Source organism: Microcaecilia unicolor, chromosome 12, assembly GCF_901765095.1.
Source record: "Microcaecilia unicolor chromosome 12, aMicUni1.1, whole genome shotgun sequence".
Lineage (NCBI taxonomy): Eukaryota > Metazoa > Chordata > Amphibia > Gymnophiona > Siphonopidae > Microcaecilia > Microcaecilia unicolor.
Genome location: NC_044042.1, coordinates 80,159,400 through 80,184,975, shown reverse-complemented (window position 1 = coordinate 80,184,975; position 25,576 = coordinate 80,159,400). Strand labels below are relative to the sequence as shown.

Sequence of the window (25,576 nt, the reverse complement as noted above, 5' to 3'; positions counted from 1 at the left end):
GTATTCTCAAAACATCAAAATCAGTATTTTTGAACTCTATTATGCAGACATTTATCTATGCAATTTGTCTGCGGTGAATCCAGATCACAAGGGGGGGGGGGGGTGTCAGGGACATTTCAAAGGCAGGATTAGGATGTGCCTAACCTTTGGAACAAAACCAAAACATCTACGGCAAAAATGTCAATGCTTTCATCTAGACCTGTTTTTATAACCAGTAAGGCACAAAAAGGTATCCTAAATGACCAGATGACCACTGGAGGGATTCAGGGATGACCCTCTTACTCCCCCAGTGGTCATTGACCCCCTCCCACCCCCCAAGAATGTGAATAAAAATAGTACTCATCAGCACCTACGACAGCCTCAGATGTTATAGCCAGGCCTATTAGAGCAGCATGCAGGGCCCTGGAGTAGTGCAGTGCATTATAGACAGATGGACCCAGGCCTGTACATCAGCGGCGTAGCCAGACACCCAATTTTGGGTGGGCCTGGGCCCAGGTTGGGTGGGCAGAAGAACTTTGCCCTGTCCCACAAGTGATTTGGTCTCTCCCTCTCTCGCTTACATGCCATTTAGTCTTTCAAACATCCTCCCTCCCTCGCATGCAGCAACTAATACACACTGCTCATGTTGGCCCCACAGCCTTCCCTCTGATGCAACTTCCTGTTTCCGCATAGGTGGGAATACATTAGTGGAAAGGCTGTGTGGCTGATGTGAATAGTATGTATCAGTCGCTGCTCGCTGCAGGCGAAGATCTGCTATTTACAAGGTATGCAGGAGGGACATTTGTTGGGAGTTTTGGCTGGTGAGGCTTAGGGATCCCTGCCAGCCACATCATAGGTGTGCTGCTACTGGGTGGGCCTGAGCCCAAAGTGGGTGGGCCTGGGCCCATGCAGCCAGGCCCACCCTTGGCTATGCCACTGCCGTATATCCTCCTACCTGTTACAATTGTGGTGGAAACTATGAGCCCTCCAAAACTCACTAAAAGCCCACTGTACCCACATATAGGCACTCTCTTCACCCATAAGGACTATTGTAGTGATGTACAGTTTGGGGTAGTGGGTTTGGGGTGGGTTTCGGAGGGCTCAGCAGACAAGCTAAGGGAGCAACAGTGAGATGTGTACCTGGGAGCATTTATATGAAGTCCACAGCAGTGCCCCCCCCCCCCCAGGATTCCCCATGCTCTCCTGGGATGTCGGGGGAACCAGTCTGCTAAAAAAAAGCTGCCCCCCCCTCACATCCCAATGGCTTGATTTTGTGTATTTTTAACTTGTGCGTTTTTTTTTTTTAAATGGCCTAAAAAGATAAATGCACAAGGCACAAAACCTTGTTCAAAATGGTATTTTAGAAAAAAAAAACCCAGATGTTTTTCTTTTTTCAAAAATGGTTACATTTGTTATTTGGATTTGGGACATCATATGGAAAGTGCCCCTCTATTTGTCCTCAGAAAATTTCCGACTTGTTATTCAAGCATAATTATGCCTCATTTTGTTTATTGCAATGCTTAGCTGTTAGGTTTGCCTAAATATGCTTTATGATGTTTATAGGTCACACACAAAATGCTGCTGCACGAAACCCTGTTGGGTCTGAAGCGATTTGATCATACCACTCCTGTACTTGTCTCTACACTGGCTTCCTGTGGATGTTAGAATCCAATACAAAATCTTGTTGGCGGTCTTCAAGGTGATGATTAAAAATATCTCGCTAGTCATTGCATCAAGTCTAAATCTTCACCGACCTGTTAGATCTTTGAGATCAGTGTCCTGTAATATTTTAAATGTTCCATCTTTTAAGTTGATTTATTTGGATGAGTATAGGAACTCTATTATTTATATTGCAGGACCAAAGCTCTGGAATTCCTTGCCTTTAAAGGTAAGGACAGCGAGGAGTCTGAGGGGCTTTTTTACAAAGGAGCAGGAGGTCCTACACTCATACAGCATGCGCCAAATCAGCACTACTGCCCAGCTAGTGCGTAAGCCAGGCAGTAAATTCCGAATTTGGCGCATGCCAAATCCCGTGGTAGAAAATGATTTTCTATTTTATACCACGGGCCGCTTAACCGGCAGTAAACAGCAGCTGGCACGTGCTGCATGCTTACCGCGTGGATAGCATGTGAGACCTTACCTCTAGGTCAATGGATGGCAGTAAGGTCTCAGGCCGAAAATGGACACGCACTGGTTTCAATTTTAGCGCACGTCCATTTTCCGGCCCCTTAAAAAGGCCCTTTTTCTTAGATGTGGTAAAAAATAGCCTAGAGCGCACCCAAAAGATGTGTTCGCACGACCGTGGGCTACTTTTTACCGCGGCTTAATAAAAGGACTCCAGAGAGGTACAGGAGCCTGGGGCTAGGAAGGAGAGCTGGCAGAAGGGAGAAGGAGAGATGCAGGACTCACGGAGCAGGAGGAAGAAAAGAGAAAAAGAGACATAATGAGGGAGCAGTAGCAGTTCAGGTGGCGGTGGGAGGGAGGTCAGAATCTGCCGCGGCACCCCTGAGAGTTTAGTGAGGTGCACCAGGGTGCCACGGTGAACAGTTTGGGAACCGCTGTATTATGGTATATAAAACTTTGTATTATATTTAATTAAATGAGAGTTATTGCACAAACGTTCAGAGCAAACCTTTGTCCTTGGGTTATCTTAACATAAAACCTGCCAATAGAAACAATCCCCCCTGATATTCAGAAGTGGCGGTCAGCGTTTGTTTAAATACTGATCGTCACCAGCTAACTTATTCCCCGATATTCAGTGCTGGGCCATGTCTGGACACGGGGATTCTTTTGGGTGGGCTGGGTGCCTGGCACTTGTGCGGGCCCGGCTGATATTCAGCCAGGGCCACATAAAAGTTACGCATCCCTGGCTGAATATCGGGCCTGTTGGCCTGTATAACTTAAAAACTTTTTTTTAATTTCTTTTTTTCTCAAGTGCCCTTGCCAATGTCCCCTTCTTTCCCTCCTCCTTCCCAGCCCTTATCAAGACCCCTCACCTTTGCTCTTTTTATTCCTCTGTTCCCTCTTATCTCACATTTTCCAGCTCTCTATTCTTATTTCTTTTCCCTCGCTCTTTTTATTCCTCTGTTTTCTCTTTTTCTTACACTTTCCTGCTCTCCATTCGTATTCCTTTTTCCTTTATCCTTTTTATTCCTCTGTTCTCTCTTTCACTTTTCAGCTCTCCATTCTTATCCCTTTTCCCTCGCTCTTTTTATTCCACCGTTCTTTTTTCTTATGTTTCACTTTCCTGCTCCCCATTTGTATTCCCCTTTCCCTTACTCTTTTTATTCCCTTGTTCTCATTTCTTACCTGCATTTCTCTCTTCCTCTCCTTTAACACTCCCCCTCTATCCCCCCAGTCTGCAGAACTCCTTTGCCTTAATTATAATCCCTTTACAATAAACTGAAATTACCGCAGCCACAATTGCAGACATCAGTGCAATATCCAGCTCTTTCAAACAAACTATGCTGGGGAAGCATGATCTTAATATTTCAAGAAGGAAGAGCTGGGCTTTCACACGTCAGGAAGGATCCTCCACTGCTTTCCTTGAGGTTCCTAGTGAGAATACCCTCCTTTCAGCACCGAGAGGGACTGGGGTCCCTCATCTAGCGCCACAGTTATGTCTTCATTATTGGAAATTGCAGGAATAATGTAACTGGATCTGAAGCAGGCAGGTTGTGATTAAACAAGATAATATAACAGAGAAGACACAAGAGCCTTAGAGTGAGGGAGGAAAGCAACCGATGGGGTGGAGAGAACTGAAGCAGAGAAGAGGGAGAGAAGGAAAAGTGGAGCAGCTTGGAAGATATTGGAGGGCGTGGGAGAGAATGGAATAAAGGAAGAAAAGAAGGGACGAGAGCAAGAAAGGGGGTGCAAGGAATTCAGAGAGAGGGAGGGAGAGAGAGAGAGAGAGAGAGAGAGAGAGAGAGAGAGAGCTCAGCAATAGTCACCAAGTCACAGACATATCCAAAGTGCAATCCAAAAAAAGAGCGTTTGACAAAATGTGTTAATGAGAGGTGACATTTCGAGAGCTTGATTTGGCCCAACATATGGCATCACATTTGCGTAAAGTAAGCATCTTCTCTTTCATTTCAACAGAAAGATGAGTGCCAGAGTTCACCAGTAGAGTTTCAGACCCCGATCCTCTGAAACATTTATCATGACTGACTGTCACAGAGACTTCCTCTAAGGGAAGCCTTTCATCATTCTTTAAATCTCCGTGTTTAGCTTTTACAGCTGGCTACAGTTTTCGGAACCTTATCTCTGAAGAAATTAAAAGTTATAGCGGGTTTTCTTTTCACATTCTCTTCAAAGTATTACCTCTGGCTCCAGGAGCTGATTCAATGCCTTTGAATATTAGGGGGAGGGGGCAAATGTTTAGACCTAGGTTACAAGTACTTAGGGATACCCTGCCAGATGTGTTCCGGACTTTTACTAAGTCCTTTTACTAAGCAAGCCTATACAAATGACCGAGTCCATCTGCGCTATCTGGATCAGACTATAAGACAGAACCTGAAATATGCTTCCCTATTTATCCTTTCTGAATTCTTCCCTCTTCCTACCCTCATTATACATTCCTCCTCAATTAACACACTATCCCAATATACACCCTCTTCCCTCTCCCTTCTTCTACCACCCTCCTCCTTTACCCATCTTACTTACCCACATCTAATTGTTCACCTCTTTATATAACTATATTATAGCTGTTTATCCATTCCATGTTATCTTGTAAACCTGTTATATTATGTAAGCCGCATTGAACCTGCTAATAAGCGGGAAAGCGCGGGGTATAAGTATTACAAATAAATAAATAAATAAGCTGTGGTAAGCTGGCGTTTGCATATTTTGGGAAGCACTCAGGCATCCTGCAGTAAGTCCCTAGTCTACACGGGCAAATTGCGTGCTAAAAATAGTTTTAATTCTTCCTAGTGAGGGCGGGTCTGGGGGCAAAGAGTAGGTGTTTCTGCACTAATCAGTGCATCTACATTACCATGGGCTAACTGATTAGCTTACCACCTACAATTTTTTCTTAATGGCAACATTAGTGTACGGCTATTAATAAGGAAAAGGGAAAACCGGGCATTTTCCAGCTGCAGCGAAACGGCCTTAGTGTGTGGGGAAAAACCCATATAAGGGTGCACTAAGGCCACTTTCTACCACAGCCTAGTAAAAGGAGCCCTAAGGTTGCCAACTGTCTGGATTTTTTTCAGCATTGGACAGGATTTGTAAATTAATTGCCTTAAAGCCAGAAGGATGGCTAAAGTGTCTGAATATTTACATAGTAACGTAGTAGATGACGGCAGAAAAAGACCTGCACGGTCCATCCAGTCTGCCCAACAAGATAAATTCATATGTGCTATTTTTTCTCAGAGTTTATAGTGCTCCAATCCTCTGGATCCAGCAATTGAGAAGGCTCCTTTAGGCAAAGGAAAGAGGGACTGAGCTGCAAGTGCTGTGGGTGTGTGGGGGGGGGGGGGGGGGGGGGGGCAGGGGGAGACTGAGCTCTGCAGGGGGGACTTGGAAAGAGCCAGTAGAAGTAGGGGGAGGGGGTTGTATTGAGAAGACAAATAGGGGAAAATGTGAGTTGACTGATGCAGGCTAAGAAACAGAGCCAGTAGAGCTGGGGGGGGGGGGGGGGGGAGGGGGTGGAGAGAGGCACTTACTGAATGCACACATGAACAGCAAACAACACCAAAAAGTGTGTATCTGTCTGAAAAGTGACAGATTGTGTGCGTGCGCATGTGCATGTGTGTGCCTGAAGACTGAAACTGCATGAACGTGTGCATTTGAAGAACACGAGTACATGTATGTGTATGTCTGAACAATGAGAGCATACATGTGTTTGTCTGAAGCATGAGAGTGCATGCATGTGCATGTGTGCATGACTGAAGAGAGAGAGTGTGCATATGAGTGTGATCTGTGTTATATCTGAAGACTAAGAGCTTGCAGGTATGCAGGGCCGGTGCAAGAGTACTGGGTTCTCTAGGTGAACCTTCAGCCTCATATGGACCCTCAAGTAGCTTTCAGGTACCTATCTTGTCCATCCCTCCCCCCACCCCTTCCTAGATTTTGATAATTAAACTCAACAATCATGATCATTCCATAACAATCTTATAAAAACATATAACTGGACACTATAACAAGAGATATTTCCAATGCCCGTGAAATAGGCTATTTGAAAATCGCCTGCCCTTTCTGCATGTAAAAGTATACAGCAATGATTCTTTCAATTTCCTTTCACGCATCTGTGCCTGAAGAGCGAGAATGCATGTGTGTGTTAGGAGTGGAGTGGAGGAGTGGCCTAGTGGTTAGGGTGGTGGACTTTGGTACTGGGGAACTGAGGAACTGAGTTCGACTCCCACTTCAGGCACAGGCAGCTCCTTGTGACTCTGGGCAAGTCACTTAACCCTCCATTGCCCCATGTAAGCCGCATTGAGCCTGCCATGAGTGGGAAAGCACGGGGTACAAATGTAACAAAAATAAAATAAATAAGAACATAATGTGATAGAGTCACATCCAGGAAAGTTGAGTTAAGGGAGTTTCAGTCTGAAATACAAGTCCCAGAAGGCATTGCAGGCAAGGAGCCAGGGGGTGAGATGAAGAACCCGGACTGGACTCCTAGCTGCAATAGGGGAAGTCATGGGTGTAAGCTGGCAGGATGTGTAGATTGGCTGCAGGACGTGTAGATTGGCTGGCACTAGGGAGAAAGAGAGATAGGAAACCCTGTGTGCAGGAGCTCATCATTAGTCTAATGCTCAACTCAGCTGGTATGGGTGTGGGGGAAGCTAGTGGAAGGAGAATGATTGGTTGTGAGAGCAGAAGGCAGGGATTGATTAGGCAGGTGGGAAGGAGTCCAGAGAAGAGAGAAGCAGAAGGAGAGAAGAGGGTAGAGTGAAGCAGATGCAGGTGTGAGAAAGTCCCAAAAGTATTTGCAGGCTGAAAACCCTTGGGTAATAGAGGTCCCTAAAGTATTGAATCTATCAGTGAAGCCAATGTAAAGGGGAATCCCTTGGGGTAGGAGAAATCCCTAAAGTATGGAGCCCCTCCTGAAGGTAAAGAGAGTAGAAGGTAGAAACCTCTGTTTTGTGATTTAACTGTGATGATGAACTGAAAGACCTGCTTCTATTTGAAATTGAACTACTGTTTATTGTGCACTAGATAAAGAACCTAGACTGGAGCTGACTGTGAGCCTGTATTGAATCCTGGTATGTGCTGATAGCCTACTGCTTAAAGGGGATTATTTGCCACTCACTTTCAGGTGGCTTATATGTGCTTAAGATTGAAGGTGAATGCTGCTGTTGGAACTGTGTATCAGGTCTACTAGAAACCTGCATGGAATAAAGTCCTTAAGATTGAAGTTGCTGGTGGACATTTATTTCTTGACTGTACCAGGAGCCTGTGGCTGGAGGAGATTGTTCTATCCTTGGCTGCACTTAGAGGTACCTGGTTACAATAAGAGTAGCCATACTGGGTCAGACCAATGGACCATCTAGAACAGGATCCTGTTTTCCAAACAGTGGCCAAGTCAGGTCACAAGTACCTGGCAGGAACCCAAATCATGGCAACATTCCATGTAGAACCCCAAAGAATAGCAAGATTCTGGAATCCTAAAGAGTGACAAGATTCCATGCAGAATCTCAAAGAGTAGCAACATTCCATACTGCAAATCCCAGGGCAAGCAGTTGCTTCCCACGTCTGTCTCAATAGCAGACTATGGACTTTTCTGCTGCAAATTTGTCCAAATCTTTTTAAAACCCAGATGCACTAACCGCTGTTACCACATCCTCCGGCAAAGAGTTCCAGAGCTTAACCATTCGTTGAGTGAAAAAATATTTCCTCCTATTTGTTTTAAAAGTATTTCCATGTAACTTCTTTGAGCGTCCCATATTTCTGTTTCTCTGGTACACAGCATTTACCCGTTCATTGAGTTAGGCAGTATATGAAGCCTAAAATAAACCAGAAACCACAACAGCCTCATATAAATAGAGTTTGCTTTAAAGATTCGGGCTGAAATGGAGAAGTCCACTGGTACAAATGTACCTATGCACAAGCTAAGCGAAAGCAAGTTTTCAACCCTAGGAATTTAAATTCCTTTAAACTGTCCCAATATTACCTTTGCTCTCTGTCCTTTGAGAAGCACCAAAGAAACCTAGAAATCGTTTTCTTTTCCTTCTTCACACATTAAACTTTGTAACTTTATATCTCAGGCATATCGCCTGTCAATCTCACTCTTTGGGCAGTCCATGTTTGGCACCTCTGTATTATAACAGAGGCACTGGAGGGTGACTGACTTGCCAAATATCCCTGCCCGCTTGCTTCGGAGCTGCCAAGTTACCCATTTCCAGCAGGGAGACTTTTTGACCAATCTTGTTTTTGAACTTAAATACAAATTCAGTGTGCTATTTTTAGTCTCTGATTCTAGAAATTGAAATAAGTGCTGCAGATCCCATAAGGTTGTCAGAAATTCAGTACAGGCCTAAAATCTCCCTCTTGGAACTGGGTAACTTGGCAGCTTTCCATTTGAAGTCTAACATTTGCTTGGTCCCCATGATCACTCACAAATTATTACTGCTACCACATCTACACCTAGGCTCTGTACTTTTCTCCTGCCACTTCTGGAAGGCAATGAATGAATTTCTGGAGGGGCAGACGGGGGAAACTGAATGTGTCTCTGGAGGAATGAGAAAAGAAATAAATGGGATGCATGGTAGCAGGCCCAGGGGCCAATATAGTGTTAATCTGGCTCTGATGTAAATGGTGGTTGCAGAGAGTTGCTATTTACATGTGGAGATCACCGGAGTGAAGATTTCAAGGGATTGTGACTTGTGCATTTTTATCCTTGAAATCCAGTGCTTGTTACGCTTTTATCTGTTGGACCAGGCCATGGTGAAGTCTGTAAACCATTCTCTTTTTACATTTGGTAGCTTTTAATCATTTGTATTTTTTTAGTTACCTCTATTTATGTATATATGTTTTAATTTATTGATAGAGATGTAAAGAATTTTGATTAAATAACTCTCACATTATATTTACATTTGAATATGATTCCCTCAGTGATGAATCCTGGTTTTAAATGCATTTGCCCCTGACGCAGCCAGTTTTCAGGTGAAACATAGCCATGTCGGGCACAGATGTTTGAATCCCTGGGAGCCTTTGAATACCAATAAAGACTGTTTTTTTTACAAGGTTTGCCTCTTTGTTTTGCGTTCCACATTGGGCATGTTTTAGGCATGCCTGAGTGGGCCAAAAATCTACACTTGTCCCCCTTCTTACATATGGAATACTTGTCTTTATCAAAATCTTTTCTCACCAGGTCTTGCACCAGCTCAGGGGCACGGTTTTTAAAAAGTGTTCGTTTGGCCTAATGCTTTACATGAGGGATAAGGGAGAAATTCTCTTTAATCACTTGTCTTTTATTTATGCCTCCCCCCCCAAAATTATTTAGTCTCATTACTTCGGTGGGGTTTAGATGTATAGGTTTGTAAAATGGAACAAGTTACATGTGTAAGTGGTGGCAGGTACACAGGGAAGTTGCAAAATTGCCTCTCACACTTGTAAGTGCTGCTCTTTTGGGGCTTCTTTTACTAAGCAGCGGTAAGCGCAATGCGTCACGTCGGTACTTTTCTCCCCTAGCTTGCCGTCATTTCCGGCGCTACAAAAATATATTTATTTTTGTAGCGCCAGAGTGTACGCGGCGGTAATTGGGCAGCTTAGTGAAAAGGGCCCTTGGTGCATGTCTGAATTTTTAATGGCTGCTCCCGCTGTATACGTCACTTCCTTATATGTATTTTACAAAAGGCCTTGTATTTGTTAGAGTCTTTAGTAAAATACAGCCAGAATTCAGCCAGTCCGACCTGGCCATCTGAGTTCTGATCTCTCCCCTGATTCTGTATAGGTCCCCCGAATTTCAGTGGCCAGATTTGGATGTGGATCCCAGATCCATGTATAAACTAATTATTTATTAGAATTTAATATATCGCTCAAACTAACTAGCAGTCCATGAAGCAAAAACAAAAGTAAGAAAGGAGCTCCATTATTAGACAGGAAAGATGTACCACATTCATACCATACATACACACTACAGAAAGCAGGAGCGGGACAGGCATAACCGGGAAGAGGGGAGGGGACGGAGAAAGGGAAAGGGAAAATGATAGATAAAAGGTAAAAGGTCAGTGATAGCCCTGCGAGCAACAAACCCCCTCAGAAGTTCGTGTTTAGGCTTGTTGGTATAACCAGGTTTTCAGTGCAGTTTTAAAGTTTTTAAAAGATGATTCAGCCCTAACAGACAGAGGGCGAGCATTCCAACACCCCCTCCATTCCTTGCCTGGTCACGACCCCCGCATTAGCTTCTGCTAATGGATCCAACTCCCCACCCTGCTGCCCTTCCCCTGTTTTTCATATTTCCTCCTGCCTTGCTTCTGCCCCTATTCCTCTTCAAGCCACTTCGATTCTATGTAATTCAGATTCCCTATTTTATTGTATTTCTTAATTCCATGTAAGCCACATTGAAACAACACGAATTGGAAAATGTGGGCTAGAAATGCTGTAAACAACTCTATGTATTTGTTTCACTATCGGAAATGGCGATCGCCTCTACGGTATTATGTAAGCCACATTGAACCTGCAAATAGGTGGGAAAATGTGGGATTCAAATGTAATAAATAAATAAAATAAAATAAGTAAACAAAAAATAAAGCATGTTGGTGGGTAAATTCAAGTTGGACAGATTTAGGGCCTGGAAGTACTACGTGAAAATCATTGATGGAGTGAAGTAAGCACACTGGAGAACAGGGAATGGTCAAAGATGTCAGATAGTCGGGAGATCCAGCTCTGAAAGCCCTAAAAGTCAATTTGATGCTAACAATCATTTTTTTAGAGTTAACAAGCACTTTATTGGCAGTGACTAGGAGTTACCACACGCCTAAATTTCATACTGTGCACCTCCAAAGGGGGCCTGGCCATGGGAACGATATGAGGAGGTTGGGGGCATTCCCAGAATTTGGGCACAATGTTTTAGAATACCTGGATTTGCCAGTTGGGCACCGCAAAACCAAACCAGGAGTAGAAGATGTCAATTAAATACGGAGTAAAGCCCCCAGACTTAAAACACACTCGTGTGGCCATCAAAATAAATGACCACTAAAAGGGTGAACTTATTGCACATTCATCGGGCTGGAGCTGCAAACTGGGAAAGTGCAATTTTTTAATTGCAAATATGTGCAATCTATCTATATATTCCAAAAATGATCATCAGTTCACACGTGGGGGAACATGTGTACATTTAGGCATGGGCATTTTCACCAGGTTTTCAGTGGCATACATGGCCGCCTTAAAATGTAGGTGCGTTCCCTCGGCCTATGCACGATTCTGTAAACCACGTCTTACTGCAGATGTGGTTTATAGGATAGCACTATGTGGAGGAGTGGCCTAGTGCTTAGAGCACTGGTCTTGCAATCCACAGGTGGCCGGTTCAAATCCCACTGCTGCTCCTTGTGATCTTGTGCAAGTCACTTAACCCTCCATTGCCTCAGGTACAAACTTAATTGTGAACCCTCCTGGGACAGAGAAATATCCAGAGTACCTGAATGTAACTCACCTTGAGCTACTACTGAAAAAGATGTGAGCAAAATCTAAATAAATAAATTATTCAGACACACCTACACTTTAGACGCCATATACAGAATCTGGCCCAAAATATGTGTTAAGCTAGTATTCTACAAAAGATGCTCCACACACAATGCCCTTTACAGAAAGAGCTTAGTGTTGATCATCCCAGCACCTAATGTTAGCCACTGTTTATTGAGTCTAGTCCTGTATGTGAAGTAATTTATTGGTCTCAGGCAGACAAAAGCATGTACGTTACAGCTTCTGTAGTATTTCTTGAAACTTGGACTATATGCTTCTCTCTAAAGTGTGACAAGATTAGGACACCAGGAGGAAGAACAGCCTATGGCTGGTTCATTGGGACCCTTGGAGGGCCATAATCGAACGGGGCCCCCAAATTTTCATGAGGCCGTCCTCGCAGGACGGCCCCGTAAAGGGGTGGGGCAACCTGTATTATCGAAACAAGATGGACGTTCATCTTTTGTTTTGATAATACAGTCAGGGACGCCCAAATCATGAAATTTAGGTCGACCTTAGAGATAGTCATCCTTAGGTCGTTTTTGAGATGGTCATCCCCGGTTTTCGGCGATAATGGAAACCGAGGACACCCATCTCAAAAACGACCAAATCGAAAGCATTTGGTCGTGGGAGGAGCCAGCATTCGTAGTGTCGGAAGATGGGCGCCCTTCTCTTTCGAAAATTCACCTGTTGATTTTCCTTATCCTGTGGTTCTTTGTTGATTGTGAGCACAGGGAAGGACGCCCAGTACCGCATGGCATAACGTTTTATATCATTATAAGTACATAAGTATTGCCAGAGGAAACAGGATTCTGGGCTTGATGGACCCTTGGGACAGACCAAGGGTCCATCAAGCCCAGCATCCTGTTTCCAACAGTGGCCAATCCAGGTCACAAGTACCCTGGCAAGATCCCACAACAGTACAAAACATTTTATGCTGCTTATCCTAGAAATAAGCAGTGGATTTTCCCCCAGTCCATTTTAATAATGGCTTATGGACTTTTCTATTAGGAAGCTATCTAAACCTTTTTTAAACCCCACTAAGCTAACTGCTTTTAATACATGCTCTGGCAATGAATTCTAGAGTTTAATTACAGTTTAAGTGAAGAAATGTTTTCTCCAATTCATTTTAATGTAACTACTTTGTAGACTCTACTACCTGGGGATTCTCTTTGATTTAACATGCCCAGGACTTCTTTGATGCTTTTATTAGCTGAGTTACCACCTGTATGCCTCTAGCAGATAATTCCTCACCCCCCCCTTTTTTTTCTTTCTCTTGGGGGTCCCATCATCATAATATTAGTCTTGATTCTTTTTCCAAGGATCTATTGATACTTTGATGAAAGGCATTTGTTTATTTCCTGTTTTCTAATTATTATAGTTTTACTGGCTGTTTATATAAGCCTAACAGTTTGATATGGTAGTATTCTCATTGTTGTGTTGTTGTATAAAAAGCTTTAATAAAAAGTGAATTATTAAAAAAAGACTCTAAATTTACTACTTTGTAGCTTCATTGCATGCCCCCTAGTTCTAGTATTTTTAGAAATAGTGAAACAAGCGATTCACATCTACCCATTCCATTCCACTCATTATTTTATAGACCTCTATGAGTTCTAAGCTCAGTTCTCTGACAAGTCACCTGACCTCTCGGTACTTCAGTTTTCTGATCTTTAATATGGTTTGTGTTGCCTGTGGAAGCTGGAACAAACCTCAAGACTTTACTACCCTGAAGTGGCTGTATGCATGGGTCTGAGATACTGAAAAACAATCAACAGTTTGTTTCTTCCTTGTCTACTGGTCAGTTTTTTCTAGAGTCATTCAAGCAGACTCAGATTCGCCGAGTCATGCATGTGAATGTGGTCAGCATGGAATACATTCTTCCAGAGATTTCGGGAACGCATAAAAGCCTTTCATTGTCCATTCACAGTAGTTGCCATACTACCAGGAGCCTATGGTTCCCATTGGCCACCTTTATCCTTTGTTTTCTCTTAAGGCTTTTTGCCTATGGCCTTGGTCTTTATTCCCAATCCTTGAGGGCTGCCAACAGGTCAGGTTTTCAGGATACTCTTTATGAATGTGGTGAGGACTGTAGGAGGACTCCTGTTTAGCTTAGAGGGAACAGTGGTGGTTAGCTCTTGAGGACTGGGAGTGAAGACCAAGGGCCTAAGGCATGATTTGAGGATTCAGGGTGTTTCTTGGGCAGGAAATTCCTTCCACAACTTTAAGACATCTGCCCTAGTACAATGGTCAAAATGTCTGTTTGTAGTACCTGTGGTGATTTTTACAGGAATTTATTTCTTTGTCTGCTACATCTACTGGTTAAAATCCCATTTTCTTTCTTTTTTTTTTTTTTTTTTACGTTATTGGTCTGGAGAAACTAGATTACAAAGCTCAGGCTGTATTCTGACATCATTCTTCAGTTAGCTATTTTATCGTGCATTCCCTCACTGAATTACGGAAAGAAGCAAATAATTTAATCTTCAGAGGCCATTTATGGACTAATTATTATTTATATTATGGTATTGTAATTTAATGTTACAGTAGCTTGTGATGTTAATTAGTATTTTTAAATCCACATTGAACTTACTAAGCAAACAATAAGTAACCAGATTTAATGCTTTAGTAAGAAAACATTTCTTTCATCTGCATAAATTACGTGTCATAAGATCATCATTGATTTCATTTAGTTTTAAAACACTTGCTTGGGTGATCTCGAGCCCTTTCCTTGTTTATTGTAATTCACTATACCATAATATCGGTAAACAGCAACTGAACCGTTTACAACTATTGCAAAATTCGTCTGCTTGTTTAATATACGGTTTGAGAAAATATAGCCAAGCTAGTCCTTTATTGCAGGAATTACACTGGTTAAGAATGGAAGCACGCATGAAATTCAAAATTGCATGTTTAGTTCACAAAAGTGTTTATGGCACCAGAGGACAGTTGAGGAGCTCCAAAAACCTTCCATTAGATATTCCAATAGTAAAGAACTGAAATTAATATGAGAATGTTTCTTCTCTTTCCAAGGTACCAAGATCTGGAATTCAATCCGGTTTCTCTACAGACTATAGCAAATTATATCTCTTTTCATAAAGCTTTAAAAACACATTTATTCTGATTTATTATAAACATATTGTTGTTCTTTGATACTGTAATTCATATCCAAATACGATACCTTCTGATTGTAAACCGCTTTGAAGTTAAGTGGCATAGAAGTATCTATGTAGAATAGAATAAATTACATTTTTAAATGGGTGGATTTTTTGAACAGTGGAGTGAAGTGTTGTGGAAGCTGTGTTAGTCCACTTTTAAAGCTAATAAATAGAAATACATCAAAACATAGAAAAGAAAATTCCGATCTGAAGACGAAGGGTTACCTTTGAAAGCTAATCAAAAGGTGTATTAAGCTAGTCCAATAAAAAAAGGCATCAACTTATTTTCCTTTCTATGTTTTGATGTGTTTCTATTTATTACCTTGAACAATGGGAAAAAAACCCATGTTTATTGTTTGGATTGTGGTGACGGGAGGTGGGGGCAGTTAAGAGGTAGGAGAGAGGATTCTGGGGATGGAGGCAGGGGGAAACAGACCCCCCCCCCCGCCTCCACCTCTCACTTGCAAAGAAAGCCTGCATGCCCTCTCCTCCTTCCCCTCCCTTGCTACTCTGCTGCAGCTACTAAAAAAAAAAAAAAAGCAAACAGAAGGTTAGGGATAATTTGAAAATAAATGACCAATGAAATTGAGAATATCACTAAGATTATTTATACTTCTGTTTTTTTATGATTCCATTGCAGACTGTTAGTATATATGCAGGGTAATATCCTATTTTTTAATAAACATATGTGGTCATTTACTAATAGGTCATTATTATCCTAGAAGAAATATGACACAACTGGCAAACAGGAATATATTGTGCAACCACTGTGGATTTCAATGAGAATTTACGAGTGAAGTGGGAGAAGTTCTATTATTTTTGAAAGTCATTTACTAATAGCACATGCTAATACCATTAGCACATCATCAACTGTAGATCCCAGGAGTAGACAATGCGTGTTACTGGTATTATTTATTTATTTAGTTTTAGCTCACACCTTTTTCAGTAGTAGCTCAAGGTGAGTTACATTCAGGTACAAAGCCGCCGAGAGGGGAGGCAGGGGGGGGACGAAATTCCCCGGGCCCGGGCCTCCAAGGGGGGCCCGGCGCCGCAGTCCCACCCACCCTCTGTCATTGACCATCTGCCCCCTGCATTGAAATCGCAGCGTCTCTCACCTCTGTGAAAGCAGCGCTGCAGGCAGCAGATCACCTCCTTTCGGGCCTCCCCTCCCTGAGTCTTGCCCTCGTCTGACGTAACTTCTGCAAGGGCAGGACACAAGTGGGAAGGAGGGCCGAAGGGAGGCGTTCTGCTGCCTGCAGCACTGCTTTCACAGAGGTGAGAGGCACTGCAATTTCAATGCAGGGGGCCCGGCCCGGTGGCAGACAGAGGGTGGGAGTGGTGGCGGCATCCTGGGGGGGGTGGAGGGGGGAGCAGCAGTGGCGACCTTGGGGGGTGGAGGGGGGAGCGGTGGGGGCAGCAGGGGCAGGGCCCCGGGGGCGGCCTTGCCCCAGCCCAGTCTCTCGGCGGCCCTGTTCAGGTACACTGGATATTTCTCTGTCCCAGGAGGGCTCACAATCTAAGTTGTACCTGAGGCAATGGAGGGTTAAGTGACTTGCTGAAGATCACAAGGAGCAGCAGTGGGATTTGAACCTGCCACCTCTGGATTGCAAGAACCAGTGCTCTAACCACTAGGCCACTTCTCCACTCAGTTTACTAACAGTGTGTATTAGCACACACTGTTAGTAAATAAACTGAAAGTCCAGGACTTGGCTTTCCAAACTTGTCCTATGGACCCTACTACTAGTCATTGCCGTAGCGCTACTAGATGTATGCAGCGCTGTACACATTGAGGAGCCCTGTTATGAAGCTGCGCTGAAAAATGGCCTGCGCTGGTGTAGAAGCATGTTTTGGACACGCACAGGTCCATTTTTCAGTGTGCCTGCAAAAAAGGCCTCTTGGGGGGGACGGGACGAAAATGTGTGTCAGCATACGTACACTGCCGATTACCGCCGGGTAAGCGCCACGCGGTAGAAATTTCTACCATGTGCTTTGGAGTGCACGTCAAAAATGGAATTACTGCCCTGGGCACGCGATAGCCTGGTGATAGTTCCAATTTGATGCATGTTGGATATGCATAGGCGCCTACGTGTCTTACAAAAGGACCCCTGTTCTTTCTGTGTCCCTGGAGGCAGGGGCGTAGCCACGGGTGGGCCTGGATGGGCCCAGGCCCAGCCACTTTTGCTCCAGGCCCGCCCAGCCTCTTCTGCCCGCTCTTCCCGTCTGCATGGTCTGCTCACTTTTACTGCCCTGAAGCGCTGTTCTCCCTCCAGCACCGGCGATTCCCATAGCCAGCCTTCTGCCAGCGCGCGTCGTTGGGGCTTCTTCTCAGGCACATCCCACCTACTCTGCAACTTCCTGCATCCCACCTTTGCGGAAAACAGGAAGTTGCAGAGTAGGCAGGACGCGCCTGAGAAGAGGGTCCGACGACGCGTGCTGGCAGAAGGCTGGCTATGGGAATCGCCGGTGCTGGAGGGAGAATGGCGCTTCAGGTCAGTAAAAATGACCAGAGCTGACCATGTGCAGGGGGCTGTTGTGGGGGGGGGGGGGGGGGGTAGCGGGTGGAGAGGAAATGCAAGGGCTGTGCCCACCCAGTCCACCTCTAGGCCCATCTAAAAATTAAACTCTGGCTATGCTACTGCCTGGAGGGCTCACAATTTAAGGGGATGTGGTAAAAGGGACCCTGCACTAGCAGCAGCACGTGTTTTGCCACATGTCGAGGCCCCCGATTTTGTTCGTTCACTCCCTCCTTGTGGATCGTGGACCGCACTGCGTAGCTTTTTTCAACCGGTGTAGCTTTATTGCACTTCATGTTGAGGATTTCAGAAGCTTGATCTATACAAGTCAATTTGTTGACCCCTGAGGAAGGCTTTGCAGCCGAAACACGGACCGTGTAGGCTCCCAATAAACTGTCTTTGGTGCTCTTACTACTGTGTTTTCAGTACTGGTCTTTTTTGGACTTGGTTTTCTTCCACTCTTGTGTACTTTGCTGTTTTTTTGCTTGTTTGTGGAAGATTTGGACCCCCCTTTTCTCTGAGACCCCTTTTCCCACAGAGATTAAACAGGCCAAAAAAAGAAATGGCTGAGTGGCAAATTCACACTTGCCAAGTGGCCATTTCAGGGGGAGCACTTACCGACACCCATTGAGGTGGCGGTAAGGGTTCCCACGCTCACCTGGTGGTAAAAATATGAAAATAAATTTCTGTAGCATAGGAAATGGTGAGCGCTGGGGGGGGGGGGGGCGCCGTGTTAGCCCGTTGGTAGTTCCGGATTGGTGCGTGGCAAGCCTATCCATGTGCCAACCTTTTAGTAAAAGAGCCCCAAAGTTTTTTGTACCTAGGGCAATGGAGAGTTAAGTGACTTGCCCAAGGTCACAGAACTGCAGTGGGACTTGAACCCAGGTTGTCAGGATCAAAGCCCGATTCCACTAACCATTAGGCTACTCCTCTACTTCAGAGTCAATCATATTATTAGAGTATCCAAAATGAATATCATGAGATATATTTGCCAATATTGTAAGCCTACTGGTTGCAAATTTACTTATGCATATTGATTGTGGATATACTGAATATCCTGCTAGCTGTGGGGTCTCCGGGACAGGTTTGGAAAGCCCTGGGCCAGGAAAATGGTATTCACTTATGGTCCTCCAGGGCTGGAAACAGGTTGGGTTTTCAGGATATCCCTAATGAATATGTATGAGAAAGATTTGAATGCAAATGGTATCTTATCAATTTTCATTTTGAATATCATAAAAATCCAAGTTTGTCTGTAACCTTGAAGCCTGGATGGGAATACCACCAGTCCAGGAATTTGTATGTCCGAAATATTACTGTTTTATATCTTGGGATGTGATTTATACTTTCTATATTTTATTATTGACAATTGACTTTTGTATGTACCTATGATATTACGGTATCCTGCTATGACCTTGTCTTCTGCTGTAAGCAGAATATATATTTTTGGAACATGCAGAATATAAATGAATGAATTAAATTAAGTCATTAATGATCATCCTCTGACCTGATGACATCAATGCCAGCAAGAATTCAGCCTGTCCTTCAGGCTAGTTTCACCTTCGCAATAACATCAGATCATAGAAAGAATATTTAGATACAGATAGGAGCTGAAAACTGTACAGCAGCTGTTTGGAAGTCCAAGACCACAAGAAGCCCTCCCTGGCAATAAAGCAGAGGAGACGGCTTGTTCTCATCCACATTCACAAGACCAACTTTGCAAAATTTGACTGATAGGTTCTGATTCTATTGCTACAATATTTTGTTTTGTTATCGTTAATCATAAACATTTTCGCTGTGAACTCCATATCACAAACAACGAAGTCCCATTCCTGGAAATTCATTGCATCAGGGGAAGGGCAGCATCCCCGCTAGCCTGGCAGAAATTAGACAGAAGCACTTCCGATAGACAGAAATTAAGATTGTTGCAGGCACAGCTGCATTTATTATTCAGTTGTGATTTCAACTCTTCTGGCATCCATACCCAAATGAAAAGGACATTGTCCTTAGATTTCCTAGTACTGCACTGGGCCTATCCACTGTTCAGAGCAGGAGGATATCAGAACTACAGGTGGGCTTTTGTACCATTAGACAAGAAGGAGGCGGATGAAGTGAACCTGTATTAATTCAAGATGGTCCTCTCTATGGAGGATCATTTTAAAGCAGGTTATCTAGGTAGGAAATCCAACTGGTGCCTATCCTGGGGCTAATCCAGTCGTTCCCAAACTTGTTGCAGGAGGCACCCCAGCCAGTCAGGTTTTCAGGATATCCACGATGAATTTGCATGAGAGAGATTTGCAAGCTGTGGAGGTAGTGCATGCAAATCTCTCTCATGAATATTCATTGTGGATATCTTGAAACCCTGACTGGCTGAGGTGCCTCCAGGACCAGGTGGCCTAATTTGTAAAGACAACGTGAGGCACCTCTATGTGCATATTTTATAGTATATAAGCACCGTTGTTAAGAAGACAACGCCATCTTGTTTAAGGCATGAAGTCGGCAGGCAATGGCATGTTGATCGTTAGGTAAGATTTTGATTGGTTTTCATAAATGTAGTTACTTTAGCATGAAAAGGGTTGGTTTAATGCTCTCACCCTTACTTTATAGGGGACCTCCTTGAAAAAGCTTTTTGCGAAACACGTGCCGTGTTGGAGCACTGTGTCCCTATTGACGACAAATTTTGAATTTTCCATCTTAAGATGAGTATATTGATTACTAAAAAAAGTTAAAAGATTTAAGTTATTTACAAGTAGTCAAGGGTAGTGGAGGCAGTTGAACTGATGATGATGCGAGCGCATAAGACTCTGCTAAAAGTATGAAAGCAGTGCGGCGCAGCTGAGGTTCATTGCCTATCACTTAAAATCTATAAGGATGATGTTGAAGCTGATTTGCGCTTGATATTCAGTAAAGGAACATTGGCTATCTAATGGATGGTATCTGAAGCACCAGCAGAGAACGTTGTCACACATTTGTTGATTGGTACTTTATAACGTATGCATGTACTTTGTGACTCTGCCTGTGCTCCACCCAATTCCTCCCCCTCCCCCCGTGAACACGCCTACATGATGTAGGTGCTTACTTTATGTGTGTGACCCCATCAAAATCTGATAAAAGCCCTTTTCCATGCAAAATAAGTTTATAAATTTACCCACCGGACCTGCCTCCTCTCTTGAAGGCTGAGTAGGTTAGAATATAATTACAAGAACGTGTATTCATGGCTTTCCCCATTCTGTGTCTATGGGGAAATATTTAGTACACAAGGAACATGAATCTGTTAAAGTGTGATCTAAGCTGCAACATTTATTTATTTATTTATTTATTTATATCCCGCATTTTCCCGCATAGCAATAGGCTCAATGTGGCTTACAGGTTCTGGAGAGGAGAGTACCAACTCCGGGAATATATAATATATATTTGTCCAGACTACCCACTTTTCTTGCTAGAAAAGCTCTCATTCAACCAATTGACTGGTTGAAGCCTCTTAATGGACAATTGTACATTTTGGCAGACTAATGTTTGAATCCAGGTCCATTTTGCTATGTTGTCATTTTCTGGTGTTTCTTGCTCATGACAAAGACCTCTCAGGGAGGACCCAAATTTGCAATAGTTGGGAGTATTTTTTCCTTAAAAACTAAACTTCTGAGACAGGTTGTCATATTTTGTCCCAAAGATGGAGGAAATCTCCCACAGAATTCATTGAGGCCACCATAAAATCTTGAAATCTGTATTACTACAGATGTTTTATTGCTATGTAAAATAACATTCAAAATAAAGCAAACATGATGACAGGTTTAAAATCCTGAAATTTCATTTGACTATTTTAAAGTGTTTCTCTGGCAGAATTCACTATGTGAATGTGTCATTTTTGCTTAGGTGGCCTCAGTTTACTGGTTAAAGTAGGGCAGAAGGCTCCAGCTGTTCTGTTTCCTAAAGTAGCATCAGGAGTTTAGAGTGAGACCAACCACAGCCTGAGCTTAAAATTCCATTTGCTCAGTGCAGTAAACTGTTCTAAGAAAGTGATTTTAACATGTGACTTAATTAGATTTGAGATTTAAAAAAAAAGGATCAGAAGTTCTGCACAGACAACCCAAATATCTTACTTTTCAGAGTGATCTATACCACTGGGGGATGATAACTTTAGAAAAAATAATACAAAAACACGTTTTTTTTCAAGAGTCTGACCTACGCTTGCACCTGGCTGCCTCTCTGCTCTGTTTTCTGGGGGGGGGGGGGGGGGGGTAATAAGGACCATCTGCACTGGATACAGAAAAGGTAAGAGAATGACCCAGCTCATAGGAGCCAACTTTAAAAAAATTATTGGGCGTGCTAAACCAAATGCAAATCAGCTCTTCCGGGACACAGTCAATGAGTTTGTACAATATTTGCTGCTCTGACCCACCTAGAAACGATCACCCTTAGAGGTCCTCTTACGAAGCTGCGGCAAAAGAGGGCCTGTGCTAGCATCGATGCGTGTTTTTGATGCGCATCGAGGTCCCCTTTAGTTTTACCGCAGCAGGTCTTTTGTTTTTTTTCAAGAAATAAATAGCCATGTGGCAAATGAAGCACTTGTCGAGTGGACATTTCAAGGGGGGGGGGGAAGCACTTACCGCCACCCGTTGAGCTGGTGGTAAGGGCTCCCATACTAACCCAGCGGTAACTGGGCAGCATGTGGCACTGCCTGATTACCGCCAGGTACACACTGCTGCTACAAAAATTGAACTCTTTTTGCAGCGCTGGAAATGGGGCATGCTGGAGGAGGGAAATACTGCTGCTGCGGTAGCCCAGTGGCACTTCCCTTTTAGCGAGCAGTAAGCACTCATTGGGCTTACCACTGCTTTGCAAAAGGGCCCCTTAGAACTCAGGAGGAGAAAAATGCAGAGCAAGTTGTATGAGTGCCTTTAAAAAAACGTAGGACCCCTTTTAGAAAGTGGTGGAACCCGTACCGTCTCATTTTGGCACCGCTGCGGGGCTCCCCCAGGAAATGGCCTCGCAGCAAGTGGTTCACTTACTGCGCAGCTAGTTCCTTTTTTTTTTTTTAAAAGCCTGTTACCCACTGCGGTAAAAGGGGGCCTTGGCGCACAGCAAATCCACGCACCAATGCTACCGCAGGACCTTTTTCACTGCAGCTTTGTAAAGGGGCCCTTAGTTTTTCTTGTCTTTTCCATTTCAAACTAGTTGCATAAGTTTTATGGCAAAACACTAATCTGGTTCCTAGTTTTTATATAGATCTACCTATCCTGAAATCTTTGCTTGCTATACAGACTGAATAGTTGTTTTTTTTTTTCAGTTTTATTTATTTATTTGTTTACATTTGTATCCCACATTTTCCCACCTATTTGCAGGCTCAATGTGGCTTACATAGTACCGTAAAGGCGTTCGTCAAGTCCGGTAGAGAAACAAATACAAGGTGATGTTGTGGTCGAATAAGGTTCATGTGTTTCAGGCACAAAGGGGATCGGAGAGAGGAAAGGTTATATAGTGTCCGTTACGAGCTTTGGTTTTACTGTGTTGCAGGATGTAGGTATTTATGTTGGATCGGTGGGGTATGCCTTTTTGAACAGGTTGGTTTTCAGTAATGTCCTGAAGTTTAGATGGTCATAGGCTGTTTTCACAGCTTTCAGCAGTGCGTTCCATAGTTGTGTGCTTATATAGGAGAAGCTGGATGCATAGGTTGCTTTGTATTTGAGTCCTTTGCAGTTTGGGTAGTGGAGGTTTAGGTATGTTCGTGATGATCTGGTTATGTTTCTGGTTGGTAGATCTATGAGGTTTTAGACTAGGTCATAAGTTTTATGGGAAAATATTGTGTTTCTAGCTTTTATATTTACTCTATTTGTAATCTGCCTTATTCCACAAGTATATAGATCAAAGGGAATATTTTAAGTAATATTTTAAAGAAAAAAAAGGCATTAGAAAGGAACAGTGTGAGTCCAGCAGGATATCAGCTGCCAGACAGAGCGGGATTGAGCTGCCGGCCAAGTACAGCTGAGTCAGAGTATATCAGCTACCGTTATGACACCTTCACAGCCCAATTCCCTTTTCTCAAAGTGAGTTACAGAGAACAATATTCCATAATTTTTTTTCAGCTCTGTTACAAGGATTGTAAACTGCCCTGTTGTGGAAAGAAGTCTACCCCTTTCCTATGCCTCTACTTCTTTATAGATTGATGCACCTGTCCCTGTGCTACCTGTACAAGATCCCTATCACACTGGATCTTTCTGATTTTGTATCAGTCTATAGAGTGATACAGCTGTCCCTGCATTACAAGTGGAGTCCCCTTCTTAGACCTGAGGTCACTGGCTCCCGTGTCATGCCATAGATCTGTCACGCAGTCCCTCTTGCACCTTATGACTCAGCTCTTGTGTCTGTTTACTGGTATCCCTGGTCCTGTATCAGTCTATAACGTGGCACACCTATTATAAGTACATAAGTATTGCCACACTGGGACAGACCAAAGGTCCATCAAGCCCAGCATCCTGTTTCCAACAGTGGCCAATCCAGGTCCCAAATACCTGGCAAGATCCCAGAAAAGCTTGATGCTTATCCCAGAAATAAGCAGTGGATTTCCCCAAGACAATTTAATAATGGTCTATGGACTTTTCCTTTAGGAAGCCATCCAGACCCTTTTTAAACCCTGCTAAGCTAACCGCCTTTACCACATTCTCTGGCAACCAATTCCAGAGTTTAATTACAGGTTGAGTGAAGAAATATTTTCTCAGATTCCTGGGCTACCTGCACACTCCCTGTCATCACCTGGATCTTTGGACTGACATACTTGAGTATGTAAACTACACACCTGTCTCTTTATTAACATGATGTCTGAAGCAAGGCTGCAGAGGCGTTTGAGCTGTTAGCTGGGTCTGGTTTTCCTTCGCTTTTGGCTTTGCAAAAAGTACTTTCTCCCCAGCCCCGAAATATAGGCAGTTAATTCTTGCGGCTGCTCTGGCACCCTATAAAGATAAACAGAATTGGACAGATCCGGTTTTAGCTTTCCCTCACCTACTAATCCATCCGCTATTTTTACTCCTGCCCGGGACAGATTTCTCTTTACCTGTAATTTGTAAACCGACAGTAAAGTCGGTTTTCTCTGCAAGGTCTTTAAGTGCTTTACTTTTTATTTTCTCTCTCTCTCTCTCTCTCTAAACGTTTCTGAAGCATAGGATCAGAACTGTAGGATAATTAGAGGGATCTGGCAACAAAAAAAAGCATTCAAGGGTTTTGCTTCAATGCTAAGGGATGTGTTTGGATTTTGTTTCTGTATCTTGTGGTGCCAAAGTGAGAAGGGCTTAGGTGAATCGGGCTGGAATTGAATAAGTTTCCTTGTCTAAAATCTGGCTTCCCAGAGCAACTTGTAGTGTCTGTCTGACAGTAGCTGCCAGACCGGATGGCAGGAGGCGAAGCGCCTCTGTTGCCCACCACAAAAAGATGTGGCACCGGGATGCCGGCAAGGTGGAGGGATCTTACCTGTCCGTTCTTGCACAGATCTGCCCACATGCTGGTGCCGTCTCCCCCTCTCATAAGGACGTGGTAAGTGAAGAAATAGGTGCCAGGAATGTTGCAGGTAAACTTGCCGGTGGCAGCGTCGTAATTATTGCCCAGGTTGGAGACCACGTCGTCAAACTTGAGGATCTCGTAGCCTTCGTGGGGGTTCTTCAGCCCAGCATAGAAAGCCACCCTGGGCACAGTGGTGTAAGTGGCAGTGCTGATGGCCCCGTTACTGCCAGGGCCTGGTAGCCCGGGTAGCCCAGGCTTGCCCACTTCCCCTCTTTCCCCAGGGGGTCCCATTGGCCCTGGAGGACCTGGTTCTCCAGGAGGACCGGGTGGGCCGGGTTTTCCGGGTCGACCAGGCTTGCCCTGGGGTCCTTGCACCAAGGTGGAAAGGGGGGGAACTCCACTGTGGTCGCTCAGAGTCTCTGTGTCTGCTCGGATGCTGGCACTGGTGGTGGAGGAGGTCTTCCCTAGGTAGGGGTCGCATACCATCCTGCAGGTCCCCAGCATCTCATAGTGGCCATCTGTCCCGACCGAGCTGACCAACACCGGGATGAGAACGACCAACACCAGCAGCATCACGACCCCCACGGCCGCTGCAATCAGGGTCTTCCTCCCGATGCTGAGCCTGGAAAGGGGCTGAGCCCGCTGCCTCCCCGGCGGAGGAATGGTTGCCTGCTGCCGGGTGGGGGCTCACCCCTCCTAACAAGTGAGGGAAAACCACGGCCAAAAAGTCTACGGAAAGAAATCACTAGCAACAAACCCTACGCTATAGAGTCTCTGGAAAATCCAAAAAGTGAGTTGTGCTGATTGATGTAGAGAAGGGAT

The 25,576-nt window shown here is 44.1% G+C and overlaps 1 protein-coding gene across 1 annotated transcript in view; it reads right to left on the bottom strand.

The window, feature by feature from the left end:
- Positions 1-25,348, bottom strand: part of C1QL1 (complement C1q like 1) — a 74,923-nt gene extending 49,575 nt beyond the window's left edge. Inside the window, exon 1 of the mRNA XM_030221651.1 lies at positions 24,725-25,348. Within this exon, the coding sequence (XP_030077511.1) occupies positions 24,725-25,327 (603 nt within the window). The 5' untranslated portion in view covers positions 25,328-25,348. The remainder of the gene's footprint in view (positions 1-24,724) is intronic.
- Positions 25,349-25,576: the final 228 nt, after the last annotated feature.